This window comes from Nicrophorus vespilloides, unplaced genomic scaffold (genome assembly GCF_001412225.1).
Source record: "Nicrophorus vespilloides isolate i.1.1-1 unplaced genomic scaffold, Nicve_v1.0, whole genome shotgun sequence".
In the NCBI taxonomy this organism is placed as follows: Eukaryota; Metazoa; Arthropoda; class Insecta; order Coleoptera; family Silphidae; genus Nicrophorus; species Nicrophorus vespilloides.
Genome location: NW_017096735.1, coordinates 2,183 through 29,621, shown reverse-complemented (window position 1 = coordinate 29,621; position 27,439 = coordinate 2,183). Strand labels below are relative to the sequence as shown.

The 27,439-nt window shown below is 31.2% G+C and overlaps 2 protein-coding genes across 3 annotated transcripts; both read right to left on the bottom strand.

Annotated features, from left to right (window-relative positions):
- Nucleotides 1–14: 14 nt before the first annotated feature.
- LOC108558024 (juvenile hormone epoxide hydrolase 1-like) lies at nt 15–1,467 on the bottom strand. The gene is made up of 2 exons (XM_017914810.1): nt 1,075–1,467; nt 15–1,016 (listed from the first exon to the last, which is right to left on the bottom strand). Exons 1-2 carry the CDS (start codon nt 1,258–1,260, stop codon nt 42–44), a joined length of 1,161 nt encoding a protein of 386 aa, XP_017770299.1. The 5' UTR covers nt 1,261–1,467; the 3' UTR covers nt 15–41.
- A 207-nt stretch (nt 1,468–1,674) lies between these two features.
- LOC108558022 (ATP-binding cassette sub-family G member 8) lies at nt 1,675–26,502 on the bottom strand. 2 transcript variants are annotated; one of them, XM_017914809.1, is made up of 14 exons: nt 25,888–26,502; nt 5,608–5,783; nt 5,412–5,543; nt 5,192–5,347; nt 4,517–4,673; nt 4,227–4,444; nt 4,031–4,169; nt 3,611–3,979; nt 3,142–3,547; nt 2,899–3,082; nt 2,556–2,844; nt 2,378–2,498; nt 2,034–2,314; nt 1,675–1,980 (listed from the first exon to the last, which is right to left on the bottom strand). In XM_017914809.1, exons 2-14 carry the CDS (start codon nt 5,748–5,750, stop codon nt 1,747–1,749), a joined length of 2,829 nt encoding a protein of 942 aa, XP_017770298.1. In that variant the 5' UTR covers nt 5,751–5,783; nt 25,888–26,502; the 3' UTR covers nt 1,675–1,746. The 2 variants fall into 2 exon arrangements, with proteins under 2 accessions (XP_017770298.1, XP_017770297.1); XM_017914808.1 differs by having other exon boundaries at nt 4,031–4,172; nt 25,888–26,501.
- Between the last annotated feature and the right edge of the window lie 937 nt (nt 26,503–27,439).

Below are 27,439 nucleotides of genomic sequence, written 5' to 3'. Positions count from 1 at the left end.
AACATTAACATATATAAGTTGCAAATTCAACCTCTGCATATTTACATATCTAGGCCGTATTTTTTTTGGGCTGTGTTGAGGGTTTCGGAGTAGAGGCGCATCGAAGTTGTTATCGAATTGGTCACCCAATAGATCATTACATTGTCTAAGAGTTTATTGTAGTCGTATTTTATTTTAAGCCCACCATCCATACGGTTCTTGTAATCGTCGTTTGTCCAGGTAATAAATTTCTCCAGGATATACGCTGCTAATCCAACTGGAGAATCGTTCAAACCAACACCCAAAGTATCAGGTTTAGTGGCTTGCAGATGCGAATATCCGGTCTCTAAAAGGACCTTCGACATAAGACTCGAAGATGGATAGGTCAGTTTTGCCTCTTCATCCGTCATGAATAACGTCGGATAAAGGCTTGCAATGAAGAGCTTTATATATGTAATATGGTTAAGGTTTAAGCACATATTACTATGTATTCCCTTTACATAGTCTGGATATATGGTACCCATCGTCGAAGCCAGAGCGCTTCCCCAATCGCCACCTTGAACATAGTACTTCTTGTAACCCAAACGAACCATCAGATTCTTCAAGACCGCAGACATCTCGACAAGTCCTAAGCCCGATTTAGAAGCGCCATCAGAAAATCCATAACCTGGAAGAGAAGGAGCTACGATCTCGAAAACAAAGTTCCTCTCCTTCTGCACTTTAGTCAGCATCGGAATGATTTCGTAGAATTCCCGAACCGAGCCAGGCCATCCGTGCAACAGAAGCAGCGGAATTTTTCGGACATTGGTATCAGGTTTGACGTGTATGTAATGGATGTCGAGTCCTTGAATTCGCGTCTTAAATTGAGGAAACTTGTTCAGGTACATTTCTCGCTTCCGCCAATCGTAATCTTTTCTCCAAAACTCAACAACTTCACCGAGGAGCGCAGAATTAATACCGTAATGGTGTTTGGAATCTTCCAGAGACCTTGTAATCAATCTGTGCTTGAGAAGGCGTTGATTCAAGTCAACTAACACCTGCAACATTTAAGTGATGACATAGTAATTTGTTGTAGCGTATATTTAATTAAATTACATTATCGGATACGTTTATTTTAAATGGAATAATTGCTGTACCATCTTTGACTTGTTTGCCTGGGCCCCAGTAGGGTTCCGGCACTGTCGGTATAGGTGGAGATTTAAAGCATTCCTTGATTTTAATACCTATGAAAACTGTGGTCAGAGTAACGACGATGAACAGAAATTTCACGCACTTGCCCATCTTTAGCACGAAATAAGCGCACTGAATAAATCGATCCGGCTACGAACATTATATATATGACACAAAAAAACAGAGGCGTAGTTGTTGATTCATCTTATATAATTCTATTACAATGCATCCGTCGACTTCCACTTCCTACTCTTAACTTTTCTTTTTTATTATTTGGTATATTTCCAAACGAATTGTAAACAAATTGTAAAAACAATCATAACCTTTTCGTTAAATTATATAAGAGTGGACAGCCAATTGCACACCAATGCATGATATTTGACAAGGTCAAAAAAGTACATATCGAAGTTCAAAGATTATTTACTTAAATATGTTTATTTCGAGATTGCTTCTCCTGTTTTTTTTTAAGTACATTACATGTTGAAAAGTAAAAAATATTTACAATAAAAAATATAATATTGATCGAGACACAGTAGTAATTATTAATATTGACGGCACAAATAATTGTAAGCTAACATTTAGCGTTTTGAATGTGTCTTAGGGCTTGTTGCCGCCGCTCTTATCGCGGCCTCGCGACCTTCGGCAGCAATTTAGTATGAAGCCAATGCAGGCCAAAGCCACGCAAATCACATAAAAGATGACCAGTGATACAGGTGTATTCCCGTAATGGAAAAACTCCTTTTGGGAAGAATGGTAGCCAAAGTTCGTCATAACTAGTGTACCGTTCGGAGGCGGACACGGAAGTTGCACGATTATGTCTTTGTGTTGAACCTGAAACGAGCAATTTCATTAACAGTGCGAGTGTAAAGATTAATTCAACGTACCTGTTTGTTTCTGCATAGCGTTGTCGGGGAGCTGCTAGCAATAGCTTCTTGTGCATATTCTCTTGCCAGAAGGGTTGGCAGGAGCCACGTCGGAGGGCTGATGTAATCCAGCCATTTGGTGTAAAACGCGATGTCTCTGAAATGGATCACGTAACCGGTGGACAAAAAGAACGCCGTCGTCAAGAGCGTGGCGAGAATAGTTGAAAACGTTGAGAACGGGAACAAGTAAATGAAGGCCGTCGCCACAATTTGCATGCAACTCAAATAAAGAAGCATTATTCCTATTAAAATGGAAAACGAAGTAAGGGATTATAAACATTTGGTTCATACAATGGATATATTACCTATGTATACATAAAATCCTGTATAATTTGTTGTACTTTGCATATATAATCCGCACATCGAATAACTTGGCACTAAGTAAACCAACCACACGAATAAAGACGGTAGCAAGTTTATTATACACTAAAAAAATGAAATAATATTAAATACATAATTTTGAGTTAAATAGAAGATGTTTACCTTAACTAGTATATAAGTGAATCTTCCATAGAGACCATCGCTGATGTCCCTTTCAACAGTTTTTCTATTAGATCTAGCCTCCATCAACGTTAAAGCTAAAAGAATAGGCCAGCATACTATCGACATGGTGGCATAATGGTATCCAAACCTATCATTCAAATTTAATTGGGGATCGGTGTTTGGGACATCCCAGAAAATAGCACCCATGATCAACGATACACTCACTGACATTATTATTAAACTTAACCACTTTATAAACGTGTTAGGCTGAGTGTAGAACATGGCTTTCCTATGGGGAGATATTGTTTTAATAGTAATTATTACCTTTGTTACGTGGACTTACGTGAAGAGCACGAAACTTTGCTTGAAACTGTTCGAGCTTTTGACGGTCATGGGAAGTGTGGATGGTGGCCCCGGATCGGACATGGGTTGCTGCTTCTGACGAAAGAGTTCAGCCAACTGTTCGATCCTTTGGGATGACTCCAACATTGCTTCTGCCGATAAATCGTCCAGAGTCACAAGATCAACTAAAAAGAAATGAATATCAATTAGTTATTCTGGTTATATAAATTCTAGTAATACTCACGGTAATAATCCGAAGGGTTTTTGAAGGAGGGACACGGATAGTCCACTAATTTAAAATAAGGAAGCATATCGCGCCTCCTGCCGCTGAACATAGTTCGTCCCGCCGATATTAGCAGGATCCTAGAAAGCATCGTGAAGATCTCGTAGGTGGGTGGATGCAGCGTCAGGACAACGATACGTCCCAACGTGTTTCCGCTTCCGCCGTTCGCCCATTGTCTCAAATATTCCACCAAGAAGAAAGTATCAAAGATGTCCATGCCCCTCGTCGGTTGATCAAGAACGACGATGTCAGTGTCAAGTAGCAGGTGACACGCGACGTTTAACCTTCGCCGCTCGGAAATCGTCATCGCAGATACCTTAGTATTTCGCACTTGCTCCAAACCCAAATCCTCAATCAACACGTTGATCTGATAGACATAAAATCATCACTAATTATAGATGATGCGTTTAAATTAAAGTAAACAAATTACTCGATCAATGGCATCGATCTTCAAGTGTTCCAATTTGCCGGTGGGTCTCTTGAGATCGTAGTGGAATCGTAGCGTCTGGATGGCCGTCATGTCTTTGCAAAGGTGCGAGTCGCTCTGAACGTAAGCGACTCGACTCCTGAGAGCGCTCTTCCGCACGTTCTGACCGTTCAAAAGGACATCTCCGATGACAGGACTGGACTTTCCTGCAATAACGTCGAGAATCGCCGTTCCTTCATCCTCGGAGGTGGCCATCACAGCCAGAACTTCGCCACCTCGAGCCTCAAATGACACATCGTTGATCAGCAAGTGTTGCTTTGTCCTCATAGAGATTTTAGAGTTTGAACTCGGAAGTACACCCAAATTGTGGACCTAAATAAAAAGTAATTAATAAATAAAGACGAAATTAAATCAAATCTATACCTGAAGGTGTGGATATATGTACGAGGGTCCGATATCTTCATCGTGCGAGAGGTAATCTCCGCGAATTATTGAAGGACCTCTTCGAGAGGCGGCCAAAGATAGGTGGCTTTCAGCTTTGCTCATCGGCCTTATCATATGACTGCTAAATTATTTAATTAAAATTTTAACTTTACACGAGCATTTGCAGCATTTTTACCCATGATCAACGATATCATTGTGATGACCAAAGTCGGCGACGCTGTTCCTCCTAGGATCATTTCGCATCTGATGATGCGATGTGTTACTGTTGTACGTTTTCGAGTATTCGCTGCTCAACAGGTTAGCCTCCGAAATGCTTTTGTTCCTGTTCCAATGGCTGTTCGGTTGCCGCATTCCGCCTTGCTGAAGAGCGGCCAGCGGCACTCCCGGATTCGGCTGAGAAGGAGATACAATGAGGAATGAGTAAATCATGCGATTAATGTGTGGGAATTTATGTTCGAGCCCTACCCCGTGCATGTGATATGACGGATGGACGTTCTGCATACGGAAGTCCGGATCGGAACGGTATTTCCTGTTCTGCTTGTATTGATTCGTCGTCTCGTTGTCGGAGCTGTCGTATCCGGAGCTACCGTCGCGCGGTCCGCGGCTTCCACTCTTCGGACCCCTTCAAAAACAAACAATGTAATCATCATAATATCAAAAATTATGTTTAAATCCAAGTTTCCAAACTATTTGATACATGTCAAAGAAGTAAGTATTCTTCGATTCAATGAAACTAAACATAGCAGAACTTCTCCAAAATGATTTTATTTAAATAAAACAACTTATTATTGAGTATTATCATGTATCATACACTCCATACGAATGTAATTAATACAGTTAAACCACTCAAGGTTACAAATTACCAATCATTTCAATCAAACTGAATTTATCACTGACTGTCAAAATATCTTGAGGATATAAACTCATGTCTTCTCCAATAGAAACCATCTATTTTTTTTAATAAACATCATTTTATAAACAATTTTATTATTCATTGCAGTAAAATGATTCACTAATGCCTTTCTCAATAGAATGTATGTTAGTCAGAGCAATTATCTTCCACTATGACTATATTCTAGAATTAAGTAACAGAATCACTGGAAATGATGGAAAATGAAGAATATGATGTAATTAGCCTACCTCATTTGTGGTCTTGTGGAAGTGCCTCTTTGGAAGTGCTGCGGCGTTCCCGATCTGTTCGAGCCGTTCTGGTTTGGCGGAAAGACCCTGGGCAGTCCGAACTTTAAGTACGTGTACATGTTGGATCCGAGGGCGGATCTGGAATGTTGGGCATTTCTTCAAAAGAGATTAAACCTGAAGCTCATCTCCGTTCGATACGCGTATAGAATGGATAACTTACTTGGGTCCATAACGCGGATGCGAGAGTATCGACTGAACAGTTGTGTCTCTCAATTGAAAGTTGCCGTAAGGTAACGGGCTTTTATCCGTCGAACCAAGAGCGCTATCCGTGAAATCGGAATTCAGATTTTGTCTGCGAGGAGAGGCATATCGTTATTACCATTGGGTTTCCGTGAAATTGATGGAAACGCACTCACCTGTATATGGACCAAGCATGGAGATCCTCGCTCGCCGTCCCAGAAAACGCACGCGATTCCGGATTCGACGGCACAGAGTACTTACGCTCCATCTCGAAACCTTGAGAACCTCCGCCCTGCGACGGAGTTCTGCTCCTCACCATCTTCTTAACTTACTTCTGCTACCAATTTGATACCTGAAACAATTAATTTAATAATTAGATTAGATATTCACACTCATCCGACTGAAAGAAACGTCCGATTCCCAAATCATAAAAAAATCTTCATGACTTAACGATCTTATTTTCATTAACTATTCCAAGATAATACATAGTTGTATGAATAATGCCTAACTCACATGCAGTGCGTGCAACACGTACATGTCTTGTTAAAGTTTCTAAACGTTCCATTCCGCTACGCAAATATTAGTTATTAAACCATATCTTTCATCAGTTTGGTTCATTTACATGATTTCTTTAGAATATTTTACTTATCTTTTCCTTTCTTTCTATTTTTTTTAGTAGCCAAATTTACATATAATAAGATACATTTATATCAAATAATTAATTCACTTAGATAAAAAGACATTGCGAAAATTTATATTAGAGACATTATTTAGTTTCACAATAAAAAGAAACATCGGTTCTTTCGTGTGTTTAAATGAAAGTTAGCACGGTTTCAAATTTCGAACATAAACCAAACAACAAAATAAAGAAAATCACAGTGTTTCATAATTTTAAAAGTGTCACCGCTTAAGTAAACAATATGGAAAGATGGAACAATATTTCAGGAAAAATATTTTATTTTAACTTAAATCACACCGTTTTTATTAAAAGCGTTACCATTATTGAAATGATAAATACATTACATCATTGACTTTATATATTATTGCAAATTTAACAAATTTTGATAAAATTATAAGAAGAAATTTATTCTTGAAACGCAAAGTAAACAAATTAATTTCATAATTTCAAAAGTGAAATACTTAAAAAAAAAACTAAAATAAAAAAATATTCGTTTAACTACTTGTGTGCTTGAAAAGTTATAACCTTGACTTTAGATATAATTGTAGATTTAAAAAGTTTGAAAAAATAGTAAAATTAAAGTTATTCTTCGAACACCAAATTATAACTTTTATTCTGGTCAAAAGTTCCTGCAGGAAGAAATATTCAAATAAAAATTTCATAATTTCAGAAGTGTTTATCTTAAAAAGATTAAATAACATCGTTGACTTTACATATTAATGTTTTTACCAACTTTTTGATAAAATTATAGAAAGAAATATTTTATTCATAAATTCATAAAAATTGTTGTATCCTTAAAGATAACATCGTTGAGTTTACATAACAATATTAAATTATTGTTTATTTATCAACTGTTGATAAAATTTTATAAAATGATAACATCTTTTTCTATAAAACTAATATTTGCTACTATAACCTAATGAGGAAGCACGCCGAGTTACGTAACAAACTGTTTTTCCTTCGCGGAGAACAGGTGCAGATTTCCTGCTACAATTAATTTTGTAGTTTTTTCAGCGTTTTATTAAAACATTTACGCGCTTTAATCTCGAATTAAATATTTTGATTCTCTATTCATCACAAAAAGTGAAATAAAACGCACATTTTCCAGGCATGGTTGCATGTCCTGAAACCCGTTTCGAGTCGTACAAATTCCGGAATCCGAACCGGACTTACCGTACATCTTTTCACAAAAACAAAAACGCGCATAGGTCATATCCAAATCATGTAAATGCAGAGAATAAAACAAAAATAATTGTTGAAACAATTGAAGAATGTTGTTGTACAAGATTTACATTGTTGTATACGCAAATCATGTGAATGTAAAGAAATAAAACAAGAATAGTTGTTGAAAAAAAAATGAAGAATGTCGGTGGACAAGATTAACTTTGTTGTATACGCAAATCATATAAATGTAATAAATAAAACAATAATTGTTGAGAATGAAAATGAAGAATGTTGGTAGACAAGATTTAAATTGTTGCACGACATCGTCCATAATTTCTCATTATAATATAAATCTTTCGATGGCTGCAATCAGATAGCAACGGTTTAACGGCCCAAACAGCTACGTTTATGATGCCATCAGCACAAATAGGGAACGAACTTTGAAATTAGAAAATTAATTTACGGCGTAATTATTTAATAAAAGTAATTACTTATTTACTGCGTGAAAGTTATGGTCGTTGGGCTACTTGCAAAATACTTGGTCAACGCTGTTAAATGTTAAATGTTTTACGTTTTATTTTTTTTTACTGTCATTATTTACAATCCTCGAAACCGTAGTGAGAAATTCCACTTCCACTTGTTCAATCAAAGCGTGATCCTCGCTGGAATTTCTAAAGATGCCGGCCGCGAATCCTTCGGATAACTGTGAATTTTGGAATTCCTATCCTTTGGCCTCGTTCCTCACAACCGCGGATCGGAAGCGGATCGGTCCAGAGATTCTCACCTCCGGGTAAGTAAGTTCATTCGATTCCCACAGCACGCGGAAGGGTTCACGCAATCTTCCCAGGAGTTTATTTGACGAAACGGTACCATTGTTCGGCTATGATTATGATGATGATGATGATGGAGGAGGAGAAGAGGAGACAGCAACAATACCAGAAAGAGTATTGTAACGAAAATAAGAGAATACGTGTATAATTGCTGTTATAATTTCTGATCTACGGTACCGCACTTTCAGGACAAAGCAGATGGCATCGAAACGCTAATTTGAAAATTAACGGTTAATTGCGTTACCTATTTTTCGTATTTACTTGCAGATGTTGCAGCGCGGCCGTATGTCATCTTTCGCGTAATTGACTCGAGTTCAATCAATATTTGGTAAAAACTCGGTTACTGTTACTTTATTCACACTGTGTTAAATAACTATTATCAATTCATTCGCGCAATTAATTATGTACATTTGATTGTACTAAAATGTTAACAGTAATAATTGTTATTTAAAAAAAAACTTGACACGTGCATAAGAAAAGAAAAAAGTGTTCGATCTAAACATGCATGGATATTCAACAATCATTGTTTTAAAAAAAAGCATAGAAAATGCAACATAATAGAATAGTCGCAAACAATGGTCATTTTAAATTCAAGAGCATTCATTCAGATTTTTTTTACAAATACGAACATTTGATTGATTCGATGAAATGAAATGAATTACGTGATAATTGCAACTACAAAAAAATGTCCTGGAATATTGTAATAAAGGAAAACAAACATCGATTGTTTAAAACAAAATCAATTGACCCAAATATAGTCACCTAAAGTTACCGTGGAGGTGAAATTGAAATTTGGTGTACAATTTCCCAAAGAAATATGTTGCTTCTCCAAATATTCTCTATTTTCCAAAAATTTGTAACATGATTTACCTACCGAGATCGGTCAATTTGATCTTGTAGAAAAATTGTCAGATTGAGCTTTCTTATGACTTATGTAACAAATTGGCTTGTTAATTTCAAATGTTTATATTATTATTACAACTTTTAGTTTGGTGATACAGTACAGTCTTATAATTCTAGATGAGAATCATAAAAAAATTATAGTATTTCATTTGTATTTTATGTCATAAGCACTGTTTTAAGGAAAAAATATTCCAATATTGCAAAGTTATTAAAAAAAAATAGATGAAATGTTTTCTTAATAGAATAAAGAAGGCAGTTTAGGAAATAGATTTTTATATAATCTACTAATAAGAGTCCTCAGACACAGATTTAGAATAATCGTAGAAAAGTTGAAAGTGAGTTCCGAGTTAATCCATCAAAACTGCGGACATTTTTGGTTGAAATAGATAAAAGTTTCAAAACTGAAAAAGCACCAGTTCTTAATATTTTCGAGAAGTATTTAATCTAACAAATTATGATAAACGATGTATTTCGAAAGATAATATAAATATTGAAAAATGTTCCTTATTTTAAAAGTTCATTTTGACCCGGTTACAAGTCACGGATTAGGTATACATGCAATGTCTGTACTTCTAGCCTTAATAATGATAAAAAAACATTGTTGTTTTATGAATGGATAAGAGATTTCATTGACTCTTGTTCAATTAATAGTTTGTAAAAAAACTCTCAATATTTTAAATAGTTATTACTAATTCATTTTTAAATTTATTTGGAATCTATTAGACAGAACATTTAGTTCGCTGTTGATATTAGAAACATACAGCATTCCTTGTTATTAGATCGTTTGCATGCGAATCAAGTTTGTCAATGTATTTCTTGGAGAAGTCTCTAGCAACCTCTTCAACTATCTTGATTCCAATTTCCTGATTCAGTCTACTATTGACAAGTTTTCTATATTTAATTTGTAATTGTTTCCAAGCCAGCCTTGTATCTAGATGCATATTCAAGAATCTCACAATTGAAGATGTTGATACTGCTTTGTTGTTGAGTCTGAGAGGAGGACATGAGTCTCGTTTTAAGGTGAAGGTAACATCCACCGATTTTGACTGGTTACTGGTATACCATTTCCTAAAAGAAACTACTTGAAGTTATCCGGATGCAATTATGGGGCAAATATTGTTATATTTGTATTGTCCGCCGTTGGTTTATTTGCAGTATATAAAAGACATATTGCATCCAATTTAATAAAAAAAAACTTTCAATCATTCAAACTGGATTTCAAAACTTCCTAGAAATTATGCGGAAGATCCTTTTTTAGCATAATATTAAATCATTTATTCAATTTATTCTGTATATTTGATTAGGCTAAAAGTAGAACTATTATCATTCATATTTCAAAGCAATACAAAAGTGTATTGAAATACAAGCGAATTCATTCAAGAGAAAGTAAAAATACGAATAATTTTTTGAATATTTTTAAATTTTAGCAAACACAATTGTTGCTTATGTGATAATTGCAAAGTCCTCAAATATTGTAATGAATGAAAAAACAAACGTTGATTGTTTGAAATGTATGAATGAACCCAAATATAGTTACTATTAAAATATCTTATTGTTTTCGTTTGTTCTTTGAATGAATATGAGATTTCATTCCTCCATTGAATGTTAATGTAATACAATAATATCTCGCATAGTCTAGGTAATCGGTTTCGTCAATATTCATGACTGTTTGAGACAGTACTAATCGTCTAATAAATAGCACAACAAGAGATTTTACTATATAAATGAAAACAAAAACGATCTTTTATGTAGAAACAAATGATTTTGTGTACTACATTCTTTTAGTATTTATTTGTATTTTCTTAACTAAAATTTACTTTTTTGTTTAAATATTATAATGAATCCCAAACCGCACTATACGAGTTATTGTTATGTTTGGAATTGCACGTTTCATCGGTTTCTCGCGCTTACTTATAACAAGAAATAAATATAGTTTGTTCATCAGACTGTGAAGGAGTGTAGATATGTGTTGGATTTGATATGCAATATCCACCTACCAACTTGCATTCGTTTGCACGTTGTAGCGTGGAATGCTTTGATACATGTATGCGCTGTGTATGAGAGCCATGTGGCCATTTTTGCTACCACTGGAGCGAGTCACTGTCCCGTCATCAACCTCTTCAAGGCCTCTCGACGGTCGCATCTCTTCTGCTCCTCGAAGGTCCGAGCACACTCCTATATTTCGCATTAACACTGGTCAGTTGTTATTTGCATTTATTACGAATTGAACTCTAACCTTCACTTTTTTTCCTAATGAATAAATCAATTTTAATCAATGAATCAATTTAATGTTAATTCCACTTAAACAAAATTCTTACTGGACTTTGACGTAAATGCGAGCAAACGCGATGGAAATCCTGCTCACAATCCTAATGGATTTCCTATTGCGAAACGGCGACAGTTAAATAAAGAAACCATAAACTCCGAACGGATAATCTCGAGATTAACCAAGAACCATTGAGTAAATTGCTTCCTCTCTATGTACTAATTGATATTGGGCAATAGGATGGTAAAACAAGAAAGTGAACCGCATCCGCTCGGTTTTCAATTTGTTTTCCAAACAATAACAACAAAAATCTCCAGGAATAGCAACAAAAAAAAATCCAGCAAAAAAATCTTCAATAACAAAATTAATAATAATTATAAGCATGAAACAGTATAGTCGTAAGAATAAACAATAAATTGAATGACTAAGCGAGAAGTTGAGGAATTTTCATTGCCTCGAAGAGCGTGACATCATTGTTGTTTTTTTTTTATTTTCAGACGATTCGAATCCGTTATTGGACAATTCCTAATTTGCATACCCATAACTGCGTTTCGCTTTTAAATACAAGTGAAAATTAAACTGGGAATTGCGATTGCCTCGTCGTCCCACGTACACAAAAAAATATAAATCCGATTGAAGTGAGTGCATCATCATCATCCATTGATTGTCTTTCATCCGTGTTGCGAAGACGGATTGTTTTTTTTTTAATATAAATTGAAAAAAATATATATGCAGTAAATACATGGAAAATGGCGCAACGAATTCCGTAATTGTTGATGAATTAACATTGAATTAGCTTTAATTTAATCGGGTTTATAGTCGGGTGGGCTGGGCAGTGTTTCTTGTGCAATTTTCTTCGGAGAGAAAGAAATAGAGAGACTTTGATGCTTGCTTGCAGAGGAAGCGAACCGCCCTCGAAATTCCACGCGAACGGTTCTCAGATTTATTCCATTGCATAACGCTAATTACCAAAGAAACAGAAAATACAAATAAATCGAAAATAAGTGCGGCAATTTCTCCAAGTGTCTTTATAGAATGTTAATTTTAATGAGTCACGAATTGTTCTTGGATGTTTAACGTTTTGCTAAAGTAGCAAATCTTAATGTAATATTGGTTGAAATATCTCAAAATTAATTAGAACAAGATTATCATTTCATATACAGACCAAATTGGGATTCCGAGCCGCATGCGGCTCTTTTGGTAGTATATTGCGGCTCTCATAGTAGTGGCTAATTAATTTCACTAGAAAAATAGCAATTGCTAAAAGGTTACCGATCGTTGCTCTATATAATTATTATTATTTTTTAATAAACAAATAATTCTTTCCGCCTATTTTTTTAAGAAATATTTAATTATACCTTTAATTAAATTTCTTAAGTTTAATAAACATTACAATTACTGTGATAGTTCTCAACAAATATTGAATAGTCTTTATATTCAAATCATTAGTTTACGTGTATAGACTTAGTATGTATTGACACATTTAATGTAAAGTAATTCTTTAGTTTACATTACAATATTTAATTTATTATATAAGAATCAAACATGCTGCAATTTTAAATTAATACCAATTATTTATTTGTTTTTATAATGTAATTAATTGAGTTTGATTCCTATTTTTATAATAGTTCAATTCTATTTTCTATTTCTAATTTAATTTAAATTACTTAATTATAATTTGAACTATAGTTTATTCCGATCATTTTATGCAACAAAATTACAAAACTTAATTAATAAAAACATTATTTTTTAATAATTCATAAATATTGCAAAATGTTAGAAGACTTTCCACATTTTCTTCTTCTAATTTATCAATTACCATTCAGAAATCCATTTCAACTCAATTGATAATTGTAAGTATATTTCTCAACAAATATTTAGTTTTTTTTTCTTGAAGTTTAGTAATTATTACAAATAATTCAACACAACGCAATTACTATTTTAATGACAATTCATAATGATAATTACCAAAAATACCACTAAAGCAATAACGAATAAATATTCTGTTTATGGAAACGTTGTTTTAACTGAAAGAACTGTGTGAAAGTAATTTTCTAAGTATAGAGATGGTGATTTAAGCCTTAAAAGTCTATTAGTAATTATGACGTAATCAAGATATTTATCGAGAATAAGATATATTACAACTATAAAAAAAAACCATCCAAGAGAGTTTTTTGAAGCTGGGTTACATAAACTGTTACGATGAATGAATTCCGCACAATTTAACAGACAAAAATCATAACAATACCAGCTTTTACGGTTCTTTTAGTACCCCACAAATATTAGAGTTAGACTGAGATGTATTACTTCACCCGATGCATTCATTAGACTTTCCGATTTCCACAAATTCGGGTGTTTCCAAAGTTTTTTAGTCGACATAAAAAAACACCTGGAAAAGTTTTTGCACAAAAATCCTTATAAATTCTAGGAGAATAGAATGTTTCAGTAATTATAATGGTGTACACACAAAGTTTTTATTTTTAATAAAAATCGGTACGAACTTTTTGGATAAACCAATATAATCTAAAATAGTTCTAAATTTAACAAATATTTAAACCTCAGTTTATATTGATTTTTTTTCTTTCAAGTTTAGTAAGTGATGATAATTGTTTTTTTATTGTCACACTGATGAACAGACTGTGACTAAAATTATTACGACATAAAAAAAATTCGATAATTTAGTAAAAAAATGAAAATAGTGAAATTGCAGATCTTAATTATATTTTTTTAACAAATATTAAGTTTATTGTAAAAATATTCAAATTCAATGTTAATAATAATAATAATCTTTATTAGTTACAATTCAACCAAAAGTCTTTCCGCCCAGAGACAAGAAAAACATAAATTGCCACAATAAATCATATAAAAAAAGTGCATTCTGAAAAGAAAGTAAGCCAAATAAAAGTAAATCTTCTCCAAATGAACAAATAACAATATATTCTGATAAAATAAAATTCACCCGGTGCACGGACTATTCACCCTTCATGATGAAAGACCCGGCAGTCCCCTGATTCACATCCATAGGAGATTCCCGATCATCCACATCGAACATTAGAACATAAACATGATGTTCCGAAAAGCAGACGCGTGTTTCAACATTAAAGTTGTCTATAAATCCTCTTTTCAAGTGCTGCAGCAACTGTCAATTTTAATAATTTTATATAATTAGTCTAAAATTAAATAACTGAATTACATAAAATGCATGAAAGGTAATTTTGAAAATAAATATTATTAAATTATGTTTTAAACTTTCGATTATAATTATCTATTGACAGATAGAATAAAATTTGTTGAATATGTTTTCGAACGTGACCTGAAATTATTATTTATGCAGCAGGTAGGAAGGCGTACATATAGATATAGTTGATATCGTGCTGAATTATTATTGGCACGGCAATAATTCATATGGATATGTAATTAAAATTCCAACCTGATGTTTTGTTCGATGAGGCGATGAGATTATTGCATCTATTTTAGTCCGAACCGTAGCTCAGAATATTAATCCAATATGAGGTGTGTCCGAAGACAATTCACACATAACAGAACAGCATCCAACAACTAATAGAAGACAAATATAAAGTATTTTTATTATTTTTACAACTTATAAGCTTTCTCAGTTAATGCATATTACTATATTAGTGTATAAATTCCAACAAACTTATGGTTATATCTAATTACATCGATAAATTATATAAGAATTTAAACAACAGTATGGAAAAGCTCATCAAGTTTATTGTTTTTAATAAAGTGGTTATTATCAAATTTGTAAGTATATTTAATTTCTGTGGATAATTACAGTTACTATTTTCGTTTTTTTTCCTTCCCGAGAAATTCCGGAAAAAATCCTCAAGTATTAAAATATATTTCTAAAGTAGAGTGACCAGAGCAGTTCAATCAAAAATCTGGACATGATTTAGATTATTTGCTAATTTCATTTCTCTCTCATTACTTTATATAAAACTGTCCCGAAAATACATTTTGGGGACACTGAGACATCAAACTAAAAATAAGGATATATTTTGAAAAATTGGGAGATCTGGTCACCCTACTCTAAACTTTATTATTGATTGCTGTATTTACGTTTATAAGAGATCATTATAGTATATTCTATTCAAGCATTAAGCAAATCAAAGTATTTCATTGCAATTGACCTTGGTTGATCTTGACTATTAAGTCTTACTATGGCCATGTATCTCTTGAAGGTTATGGCAATATTCATTGATTTGTATACGGTTAATTTATTGTAAATGCTATAATTATTGTTTGTACAATTAATGAATTCTGAATCAAAGCTAAAGTTTCTTTATAAAAAGTAAACCTATGATCAAAATCCTCTTTGGAATAGTTATACTAATATAATACAGACATACCTCAAATAACAAATAAGATGCGTTCCAAGAAATTACTTTGTTAAGCGAAACTTCGTTTTCAGAGCTAATAAGTACTGTGCCGAAATGCGGATGTAAAATCATCATGTTCTGCATTCAATAAATATTCTAACATACTCTTAATCAACATTTTAGAAAACTATTAATTGAGACATCTGGATAACTTCATTTCCAATTTGTTAGGTATTTTGCTTCTTTCCAAAAACTATCAATATTATTGTACAAATTTGGATTTCCTTATATTGTTATTAGAGGTAACGTTGCTCTGTATATTTAACAGAAACGATTTCAGAATTTTATAATAGTTAATCTAGAATTTGTTTAAATTAATAATTTCTTATAGTTTTTTTCTGGAGTAAATTGTTTCTGCTTATAATGAAATTTCAATGTATTTATAGAATTTCAAATATTTTTGATACATAATTATGGAGTAGTCAAAATGTAGTAAAATTTTCAATTTATTGTGGATTTTAAATATTAATTAAATATTGTTTATTTTAGTGATTTTATTGGTGATTAGTATAAGAATATTATGAAATTATGTTATAAACTTTTGCTTTTTGAATATAAACGTGACCTAAATAATTATGCAGCAGGTAGGAAGTCGTTCGTATAGATATAATTGAGAAAACTAGTCAAAATGTAGTAAAGTTTTCAATTGAATTAATATTTGATTTGAAATAATCGAAAATGAGAAATGTCGTCGTAAAACTTTAAACGGATTGTGAAAATCCTAGACGCAAATTGCCACAGTCAATTAGCTTTCGCAAGATCTTCGCGTGTGCCGCTGTTTAAGACAACGACAGCAGCACCAGCAACAACGAAAAATATGGACCAAGTAAAATAAATCATCGCAATTAATTTTGGCCTGAATTGAATTTCGAAATCATTGAAAATCCGGGTCGCCTTTGCATCTTCATTAAGATTAATTGACGATTAACGAAACGGTTCTGACAAAACGAAAGCAAATCAAAAGATTAAAAAAATACCTGTCATAGTGCGACTTCGATCAGTGCGGATTCACCGTTTGAAAATTTCAAAACAAACTAAATTTTAATTGTAATAATAAATAAATTGTAGAAAAATAGTATATATTGCATGATTTTGTATACATAAATGATTGTCTTTTTTTCTTAATAAGAGGAGTTTTCAACCTTTTTGCAGTAAAGAGTCTTTTTTTTAGTATATATTAATGCGACTCTTTATTGAGTTAATGATTGAGTTAATGATTATATTTTTTTATTACATTAAATAAAAAAAATTGAATGTGTGTCCTTGATCGCGGTCCTTGATTAGTGCGGTTTCAAACCAATTACCCGCATTATAAGAGGTATTACATTAATAAATATCTGCATGTTTTCTAACTAAAACATATTTTTTATCCAAAACTATATTTATTTATACAATATATAAATATTGTTCAAAATCTAAAAATAAGTATTTACAGAAAAGCAATAAATTAAAAGTTTTGATTTAGTTATGTCAAAATCCCGACTACCATAATCCCGACAATCAAAATCCCGACTACCATAAAAATGTTATTGTAGTAATTTATAATAATGAAAGACACTGTCGGAATTTCGATATAGTCGGGATTTTGATTGTGGGGATTATGGTAGTCGGGATTTTGACATAGATCCCGACTATCGATATAGTCGGGATTTCGAACGTCCGGATTTCGGTTGTCGGGCTTGCGATTGCCACCGATATTTTTATGTAGTTTTAAATTCCTTGATTAGTCCGGTTTCAATCCAATTACCCGTACTATGAAATATATTGCTGTAAATAAAAAATAAATCGACGTAGTATGTTATGAGGTGAAAGATCGGCTCGTGTCTGTTGTATCTACATTTAGTGGTTCGATGCTAATTCTCCTGTTTGCGCAAACGATTTTCTCGGACGACGAGCCGCAATTGCCGAGTGCTGTTATTTGATAATTGATTGAGGATTTAAACGGGTCCCATATGGCGTAACGAGCCTGGACGTAAAAGGAAAATACCGAAGAAAATGTAGTACAGATACTTCTTACAAGCTCGTTCATTTATCTATTTCCTTATATTTTTTTCTACTTTTCTATACCTATTTCGTCTTTTTTCTTCCATTTGGTGCTCGCCTGAACTTTCCAATACCGACTTTGGAAAGCTCGTTTATTTATTTATTTCAGTCCACATTTTTTCTTCTCCATACTTTGTTTGCTCCTTATTTTTTCTTATTATTATGTGTTTGTTGTGTGTATTTTAGTAAGGTGAAACCCATTAAAATGTTCGCACATTAATTAATCCATTGTTACGGTGGTTTGGCCGAAACCATTGAAACGAATAATTATAATGGTGTCTTTCCTCGTCGGGCCCATTGCAACGAGAGGGGTCATTGATGATGTTGGAGCCGGACTGAAAATGCAGAACAAATAAGCACACAGGATATTATTGTTGCACGACTGGCATTGATAATTTGCCTCACAATCACAAATATTGCGCAACGAGGGCAATCTTTCTCTCTCTCTTTTTTCTCTCTCTCACACACACACTTTGATATATATATAAACGCACTCTTTCGTTCTGAATCGGAGGATATTTTATGCGGATTTTAGCCTTCCGATAGATAGGTAACCATGAGGGATGTTCACCGTTACGGAAACCGCAATTAACGGATTCACTTTTCGAATTTCTAGGAAATAATATTTTCACAACATAAATTATCAGGACAATATGTCCACATTTACAAAACAGAACGAAGAGCAAATTTAAATTAAATTTCCAAGCATTTATTTTCTCCCGGCAACGAAACAAAGTGTGTTAAGTGAACATGGAATTAAACATAGACCGAAAACAAATATTTTTAAAGAAAGAGTTCTCAGCAAAAGCAAACGGTAAATTACCTGTAAAATAGAATTTATTGTTCACATAAATACAATAGTCTATTAATATAGAATACGTATTTTTTTTACTTGTACACTAAATTTAATTTACAATTACTAAGAAATGTATTAGGTAATGAAATTAATTAATTGACCCTTAATTCAAAATTCGAACAATTTATTGAAACATAAGAATTGAAGATTTAAAATACTTAAGTCATTTTGTTATCATATTTTTAAGCTGAAATTTTATAAAATACATTTACATTTATTAAAAATAAAGTAACAAATCATTTATATTCAATTTTTAAACCAAAATATCTAAAATGTAAGAATTATAACGTTTAGACCAAGAAAGTAAACAAAAATAAGGACAGAAATGATAAGTTCAACTATTAAAAACCAGTTTTGATCGATAATTAACAAATTCAATATTCATCAGGCAATGTTCTTTCTTTCTATTCAGATATGTAAAGCAATACCTCAAAGACCACAACTTCGATTAGTTTGGATTCAAAATAGTCCGATTTTTAAATTTCAATCTAAATTTTAATTGAGCAAATTAGAATAATATCAAAAAAAAAACTATTAGTTATTTTCTCTTTATACAGTCAAGACTATTTTTGTGCAGTATTAAAGTCCTCAATTAGGCGGCTTTCAAAGAGTCCGGAATATTGGCGGAACTAATTACCCGCACTATGTGAGGTACTGCTATACTATAATTGCCAACTTTTCAAGAAAATACAAGTAGTCAAAAGAAAATGAAAAAGATTTAAAATTAAACTTCTCCTCAATAGCCAACGTGTTTAAACATTTTGAAGATTTGTATGCAATTTATTATATAATTAAAGAAAATATTTAATGGTTTGAAACAAATTACTTTTTTAATGTTGTCATGGTATTGTCTAGCTAAACAGCAATAAATATTTGCATGTTTTTTAACTAAAACATATTTTTAGAATCCAAAACTATATTAACTTATACAATATTTATAGAAAAACAATGAAAATGTTTGAAAAAAAAATAATGATTTCGTTAAAATATATAAAAAAAACTCTCCAAACTAATTTATTCATAAATAATTTGAAGCAAGAAAGAAGTCAGAAAATTGATTAATTTGAATTATAAATCACATATATTTGTCATTAATGTTAAGAATTTGTTAATTTCAATGATACAATATTGTTTTTTTATAATAAAATATTGATTTAATAAAAAATGTACGTTGCCATATCATTTTTATTTACTTAAACTTAATAATATATCTCACAACTTAAAATAAAGATCAGTAATTATGATAATTATAATTTTCTTCTTCAGATTTTTTTTCGTTACGCTTGATTGTATATAATTAATTCTTGTAGCTAATATAGATTTTCAAGAAGATACGAAAATGCAATTACTGTATTTTCAAATGAAACTAAAATTGCTATTTCATCGTTACCATTGAATCATTGTTAATTGTAGATATATCTGACAGTGTATAGATATTACAGTAAAAAATTACAAGACGCTTCATTCTGGTTGATTCAACAAATTCGGAAGTCACGATTCAGTTCATAATAACCGTGAAATTGTGTTATAATATTAAACTTTTGATATTATAGAACAATTTAATTAATTATATTGAAAACGTAAATAAAAACTTAGTACAGGGTGGGCCAACTTCGACTGACTAATGTAAAATACAAATAACTTTTGTAATTGTAATTTTTTTTTTAGATTGTGAAAAATAAGTGTGAAAAATAATAATATTTAAATGACCTCAATTTACTTGTTGTCACGTTATGACTCTTTCTAATGCATTTCTGGCTCCAAATTTGTTATTTCTTTATGAATATTTGATTTAAACGGATTTATTGTTTGTGGTTTATTCTGATAAACTATCCCCACAAATAGAAATCAGATGCCGTTAAATTGGGAAAGCGGGGAGGAAAACCGAAATCTAAATTTGCGATGTGCTGAAGATGCCCAACTGAGTAGCACTTCGACGAGCAGACACAAATCATCGTTGATGATCACATACTGCACCTCGTTCCTAAAAACGGCTGATTTTTGTCCGTTGTAACAATACATCATCGGGAAATATAATAATTTTGATCAGTTCTTGCTTCTTTATAATCTACAACAAAAATAAATTTAAAAACTCAAAAGTTATAAATATAAATTTGAAAACAATAAAGTTGGTCCACCCGGTACAAAACAAAAACATCTTAACATGTTTTTAAAGTTTAACCGTTAAAGCTTTATTAAATAACAATATATATTCTCAATAAAATTTATAAAATAAATTACAAATTTTCATATTTCAAAAACACAAATTTGTCAGCAAAATCTAATACATTACACAAAATTAGACAGTATTAATTATATGAGATATGCATTTAAAGTTTCTTAAAACAACAATGAATATTTTTAATTTGAATCGTTAATTTCTCAATGATACAAAACTATCAATTATTCAGAATTTATTATATAAGCATAAGCATTTAGACTCTCTTTAATTAACTATGAATATTTATCGGACATACCTTCGAGCCTCATAAATACTCAATAGACATCACTGATTATTCAAACTATTGTACTTTTATTTTCAATTAACCGACGTTTAATATGCAGAGTTGCGCCCGTTTCGATGGGCGGTCTTTTGTAAACCATGCACGACGGTCTCCAATTAATATTTCAATGTGCAAAACGAAAATCGAAAGCGCACCGTAAAAAAAATAGTAATCGAAGTATGAAAAATATGTTGCATGTAAATTTCGAAAACAACGAAAAAAAAAATGAAAACATACAGTATTTTCACCTAACAGAGGTAAAAATTAATTACATGGAAAGAAAGTCGCACGACATTGTTGAGTCTCGATTCATAATCGAGCAATTAAAGCCGAAGGAAATAATAGAAATTGCCAATGTTTCCACACTCAACCGAACTCATTTGAAAATAAAAAAAAGAGTTTATTATTGCTATTATTGCGTAACGATTTTCCTCTCGCATTCGCTTTGCCTTTCTTATTAATAAGTGTTTTCAATTATCCCATTAACACAATCGCATATAATCTACGCAAAGTGCTTCTGTTACGACACTCTTTGCATTTCCTTAGCGCTTTTTCATTGCATTTAAAATCGATCACTTAAAAACCATTACAAAATAAACAATTTGAATTATGATTAGCTTTAAACTATAGATTTCAAACATTGTATTACATTTTACATGATTTTTTTTCCTTCTCATGTCCTTTTGTCCCATTTACGTCTTTAGTAAATGGGACAAAAGGACAAAATATTAAATATTTTCATAGTTCATAAGCTGATTCAAGTACAGTTTGAATATTTCAACACAAACTAAATTTTAATTGAACAAAATCAAATAATTTCTAAAAATTTAGTACAAAATATTATTTTTTCTACACGAATGATATGTTTTGTCCTTTTTTGTACAATTCTAATGTCCTCGATTTGTGTTTCAAACAGTGCGAAATATTGGCAGAATCTATTTCAATGAATAAGATCGAAATTGAAAAATTATTAAGAAATTTGACAACAATTTTTTTTTTTCACTATAGTACGTTTTGAAAAATTTAGCACATTTTTTTAAAATTTTGCTCAAACAAAGCAAAATAAAAATGAATTCTAAAAAAAATAGTGCACAAAATTATTTTTATATACAAAATATATCTATTTTTAACCTTTATACAATCGTGTTTCTTTGTGCTTATGAAGTTTTAAAATATTTGAATAGTCCGGTTTCTAACAGTTCGGAATATTGGCAGAATTGTTTAACCGTACAATGATTATTTTCATTTCCATGAATAAGATCGATTTTATAATATTATTAAGGAATTTGTTAACAATTTTTCTGAAATTTTCATACAATTAAATTACATAATTAGTTTACTTTAATTCCCTAATATTTTTATTTGATTAAATTGCTACAACTAGTTAAAATGTTTATGGCTTCGAACAGTGCGTATTCACTATAATATGCATAATTTCAGCACAATTATTAACCAAAATTAAAAGTAATTTAAAAAAAATAGTAGAAAATAATATTTGTTTATACACAAAAATATCGTTTATTATTTCTCTGCACAGTCGAGTCACAATTTTATTTTGCAATTTTTCTGAAGTTTTCATGTATTTAAATAATACTTTTTTTATTCCATTGGATAACTGAAACTACTTTATTTATTTATTTACTTTTTTTGTTTTTATGGCTTAAAATCTAATTTAAATTAGACTTCAAATAATTTACTCCATTTCACATGATATTTTTAATTCAATTAATAACATCCATATTTACAAAAATAATATTTTACAATTTGTTATCGATATTTTTTCATACTTTATAAACTTTTATACCTTTTATTTATTTACAATTGTGATTTTATTTCTTACGAAATAGGATTAAAAACCGGTTTACATTTTTTGATTGGACTCAATTAAATTAAAGCATCCTTAATCTTTCTGCATTAATTAATTTGCTTCGTTTTCCATACGATACTTTTGAATCAACTTAATGAGGTGGAAAGCAATTAGTGCATAGTTAAGGTTACTGTAAAATAATGAGACAAAAATGCTTTTGCCTTTATTATTTCTTTTTTTTGGTTAGACGAATTAAACCATGCATGAACCCAAAAAGATTGAAATGGAACCCGAGGCTCGCAGTTAAAAGAGAACCCGGAGCGTTGCAAAACCGACTTCCTCTTTCTCTAGTTCTTCTGCTCTGTTATTACACTTTTCGTTAACACAAAAAATTGGAAAGAATATAAATCGTTTTGATTCATTTTACAGATTTGTGGTCTATTGTTTATAATTTATTAAACGTTTGAGAAGTCACAGAAAAATGTCTCAACTGTTATTTTTTTTTTTAGATTTTTTTAAATTCATCTTATAATAACGTGTCTTCGATCCAAGATCCATTTCTTGCTTAACTTTTGCGACTGTTACATAAGTCAATCATTTTTTTGTGATTAATTGTATGAATTAGTTAATCTCAATTTAGCAAAGGATGCATGTCTCTCATCCAAGAATTAAATGTTGCTTAACTTTCTCGAATTATCAAGCTTCATTTGGATTTTTTACGATTAATTGTATGAATTAGTTAATCTCAATTTTAGTCAATGACACATGTCTCCCATCCAAGAACTAAATGTTGTTTAACTTTCTTGAATTTTGAAGCTTCAATCGGTTTTTTTTTGTAATTAATTGTATTAATTAGTTAATCTCAATTTACTAAAGACACACGTCTCCCATTCAAGAACTACAAGTTACTTATGAAACATCAATCGCATTTTTTGTGATTAATTGTATGAATTAGTTAATCTCAATTTAGTAAAAGACACACGTCTCCCATCCAAGAACTAAATGTTGCTTAACTTTCTCGAATTATTAAGCTTCAATTGAATTAATTATATTAATTAGTTAATCTTAGTTTAGTAAAGGACACACGTCATCCATCCAAGAACTAAAAGTTCCTTAACTTTTTCGAATTAATAAGCTTCATTCAGATTTTTTGTGATTAATTGTATGAATTAGTTAATATCAAATTAATAAAGGACACTCGTCTCCCATTCAAGAAATAAATGTTGTTTAACTTTCTCGAATTATGAATCTTCGATCGGAATATTTATGATTCATAGTATGAATTAGTTAATCTCAGTTTAATAAAGGACACACTTCTCCCATCCAAGAACTAAATGTTGCTTAACTTTCTCCAATAATAAAGCTTAATCTCCCTTATTAAAGGGCGTCTCCCATTAAGGAATTTGTTATCTAAATATTTACGAATAATGAATCATCAATTACATTTTTATGATTATTAAGTTTAATTAGTCAATTTTGTAATTGCATTAAACATCATTTAAAATAATATAAACATTTGTAAGACAATTTACTTCCTACAAGTTCATTGACTTCACAAAATCAGATTATGTTAATATTTTGAATGAAGGTAAAAAATAAAATGTTAATTTTCAAATTTCATTTAATAAAAAATCATAATATCTCAAATTTGAACTCAAAAGTAATTCAATTTATTTAACTTTCTTAAATTTTCAATAACTATAAACTAGTTTTTCTTATCTTCTTGAACTATTTTTCATCAGATATTATTAGCAATAAAAAATAGTCATATATTTTATATTCGCTCAATAATTCATATTTTTCCGTTATGAAAAAGAGACCATGAAATGCTTTCGATCTTCGCAGAAATCTTTGTTGAATCATACTCCTTTTCCTGTTCTGCGGTTTACGCATTATTGTTCTCTGCATGTCTCATACAATTCAACATTCTTACAAATATACAAAAAAAAAATAACAAAAATTCCTTAGATCATTTTTTAAAATAGATTTCATGTGCAAATTGTAGCACAAAATAATAAATTCAATAACCTAGATAGAGAAAAAAAAATATGAACTGAATATATTTGCAGGTAATTGCGAGATTTCTGTTTTGAAGTCCGATCGTTTCTAATTAATATTCAAAGGCGATTTACATGGTAAACGCATCTCTTGGAAAATGTGAAATCGGGCAATTTTTTTTTGTAAATTTTAATTTAAAACCGTTTACTAAGAACGTTTCATTAAACACTATTAACTTTTTACTGGTGAAAGAAATATTCTAAAAAAAAAATTAATTAAAAATTTCATTTATTTAATTATAAAAAAAATATAGTAAGATTTGGTCGATAACTTTTTAGTAAAAATGGATCATTTTTAAAAATAATTAGTTCAAGTCAATTAAAAATTATAAAACGATAGTTTTGGACAATATGAACCAATTAAAAATGCTTAAATAATAATAAAAAAGTGGGCTTTGGTAGATAGTGTTTTGGTCAAAATTAACTAATACAAAACATGTTTTAATAATAGTAAAAAATAGTGGGCTTCTGTCATTTAGTCGAAATGCACCAATTAAAAAAATGTTTGAATATTAATAAAAAAAATGGCGGGCTTTTGTCGATAGTCTTTTAGTCGAAATGAACTAATGAAAATAATGTTTAAATAATAAAAAAAGAGTAATTTGATAGCTTTTTTTGCCAAAATAAACCAATAAAAAATAGTTTTATTTATATATTTTAATTTCTTTTTACATAATGTATCTACTTTATTTGCATTACAAATTTCATTAATTGCGTTTGTATTGATGTTGGTATTTGTAGGAATTATAGTAATTTAATAAATTGTTGAGCGAATGAATGTAATATTGATGTAATTTATTGATTATGTAATTATTTTTTTCTTGAAGTGCGTTTTCCGCATAAATTGTATGCTATTAAGCAATTAATAATTACCATAATCCCTTGTCAATAAGATCAATATGCGTGATCGACTTGTTTACAAGGAATGCGTTAAAACGAAAACTCACCGAACATAGTTTGAACAATTAACAGGAAAATCCTAGGATCCCATATAAAAAAAAGGGGCACTCGCAAACAAAACGTTGTTCTTCAAAAAGTTTTCCAGCAGGGAATATAAACAAGAGAGTGGTAAGGTAACAAAAAAATAAATAAATGAAATAAAGCACACACGAGCAAAACGAATGGCATGTATCCGTACACACTGTTATAATACTACTGTTGTGTAGTCCCCAGTAATAGCGTACAAGAACTGACGTGCCAAAGAATCTGTTACCAACGTTATGGCCGCGGCCGAAGCGCGTGTAAGCCGACCTAAGCTGTACTTAGCTAAGTGGGGCACTTAATTAAGTGAACAATTGCAGCGCGCGACGGGCGAGTCAAGCCAGAGGAAAGAATCATCGTGGAAATATTAACAAAGCGTCGAAGAAGAAGTCGAAGCCTGTTGTTGGGTTCCGTTGCGTTGGCAGCGCCATACATATTTAACCTGTTCGTTGTTGTTTAATTTTTTCATTCCCTCCTTCGTTCTTTTCTTCTTTAGTTACAGGTACACTCCGCGTTATAAGTCCACAGGTGGCGGAAGCCGAAATTATTGGGCGGATATTTACTTAATTATTCATTTAATCAAACATTTGCAAATTACTGTTACGCAATTTTAAAGTTGTACAAAAATCCAATTGGATTTTGTGAGTGTACACATATATATTTTTTTTATTTGTTCGCGTTGACTTTACTGAACAGTTAGTCGGCTTTAAGTCGAAAGGATAGAAAGTTTCGAGCGGTTTTTGGGTGCGCACACTCGAAACCTCTTTCCTTGGGCAGCAGATCTGCAGAGAGGATCGGACGCTAGTAACCCGACAGACTCATACCTGTATTTACCTGGCGCGATGATTATGATGATGCCTGTTGGATTGTCATGCAAATAGAGCAACGAGGAAGGCGCGCACGGGAGAGGCTGTTCGTTCGCTGTTACTGCAAGAAATAAATAAACAGACCGTTGTTGCAAACGTAAATACGGCGAAGATGATTTCCAGCGATTACATTCTGGAATTGTGCAATGTTTTTCATTCTGGACAGGTAAGTGTTTATAACAATGAACGTTACTTCATAATTAAATCAATTTCCAACACATTGCAAATTTCAATTTATATGTTAGAATGTTTACGAAATCATTTATACTTTATATAATTAATTTTATTTAATCAACAATTATAGTCACTTATTCAATAATTTATATTTTTTAATAATCAATATTCTTCTATTACTTTAGTAAAACTGACAATAGAACCATGTTGTTTTTTGGTTTCAACGCACGATAAAGACACAAACCCGTCTATGAAACGATCCAGAAATTAAATGGAATTATAAAATTTTCTATCACTGTGGACAGTTAAATACTTATAACAAAGAACAATCATTCATAATTAAATCAATTTCTAACAGATCGCAAATTTCAATTTATTTACTAGAATTTTTACGATATAATATATACTTTATATAATTAACTATATTTAATCAACAATCATAGTCACTTATTCAGTAATTTATATTTTTTTCAATAAA

What these genes read in the sequence shown, in the direction of transcription:
- LOC108558024 (XM_017914810.1), bottom strand. Translation starts at nt 1,260, where the DNA reads ATGGGCAAGTGCGTGAAATTTCTGTTCATCGTCGTTACTCTGACCACA. An exon ending in AAATAAACGTATCCGATAAT is followed by an intron (nt 1,017 to 1,074) that starts GTAATTTAATTA and finishes TAAATGTTGCAG; the next exon opens with GTGTTAGTTGACTTGAATCA.
- LOC108558022 (XM_017914808.1), bottom strand. Translation starts at nt 5,750, where the DNA reads ATGGTGAGGAGCAGAACTCCGTCGCAGGGCGGAGGTTCTCAAGGTTTC. An exon ending in AGATCGATGCCATTGATCGA is followed by an intron (nt 3,548 to 3,610) that starts GTAATTTGTTTA and finishes TATGTCTATCAG; the next exon opens with ATCAACGTGTTGATTGAGGA. An exon ending in AAACCCTTCGGATTATTACC is followed by an intron (nt 3,083 to 3,141) that starts GTGAGTATTACT and finishes ATTTCTTTTTAG; the next exon opens with TTGATCTTGTGACTCTGGAC.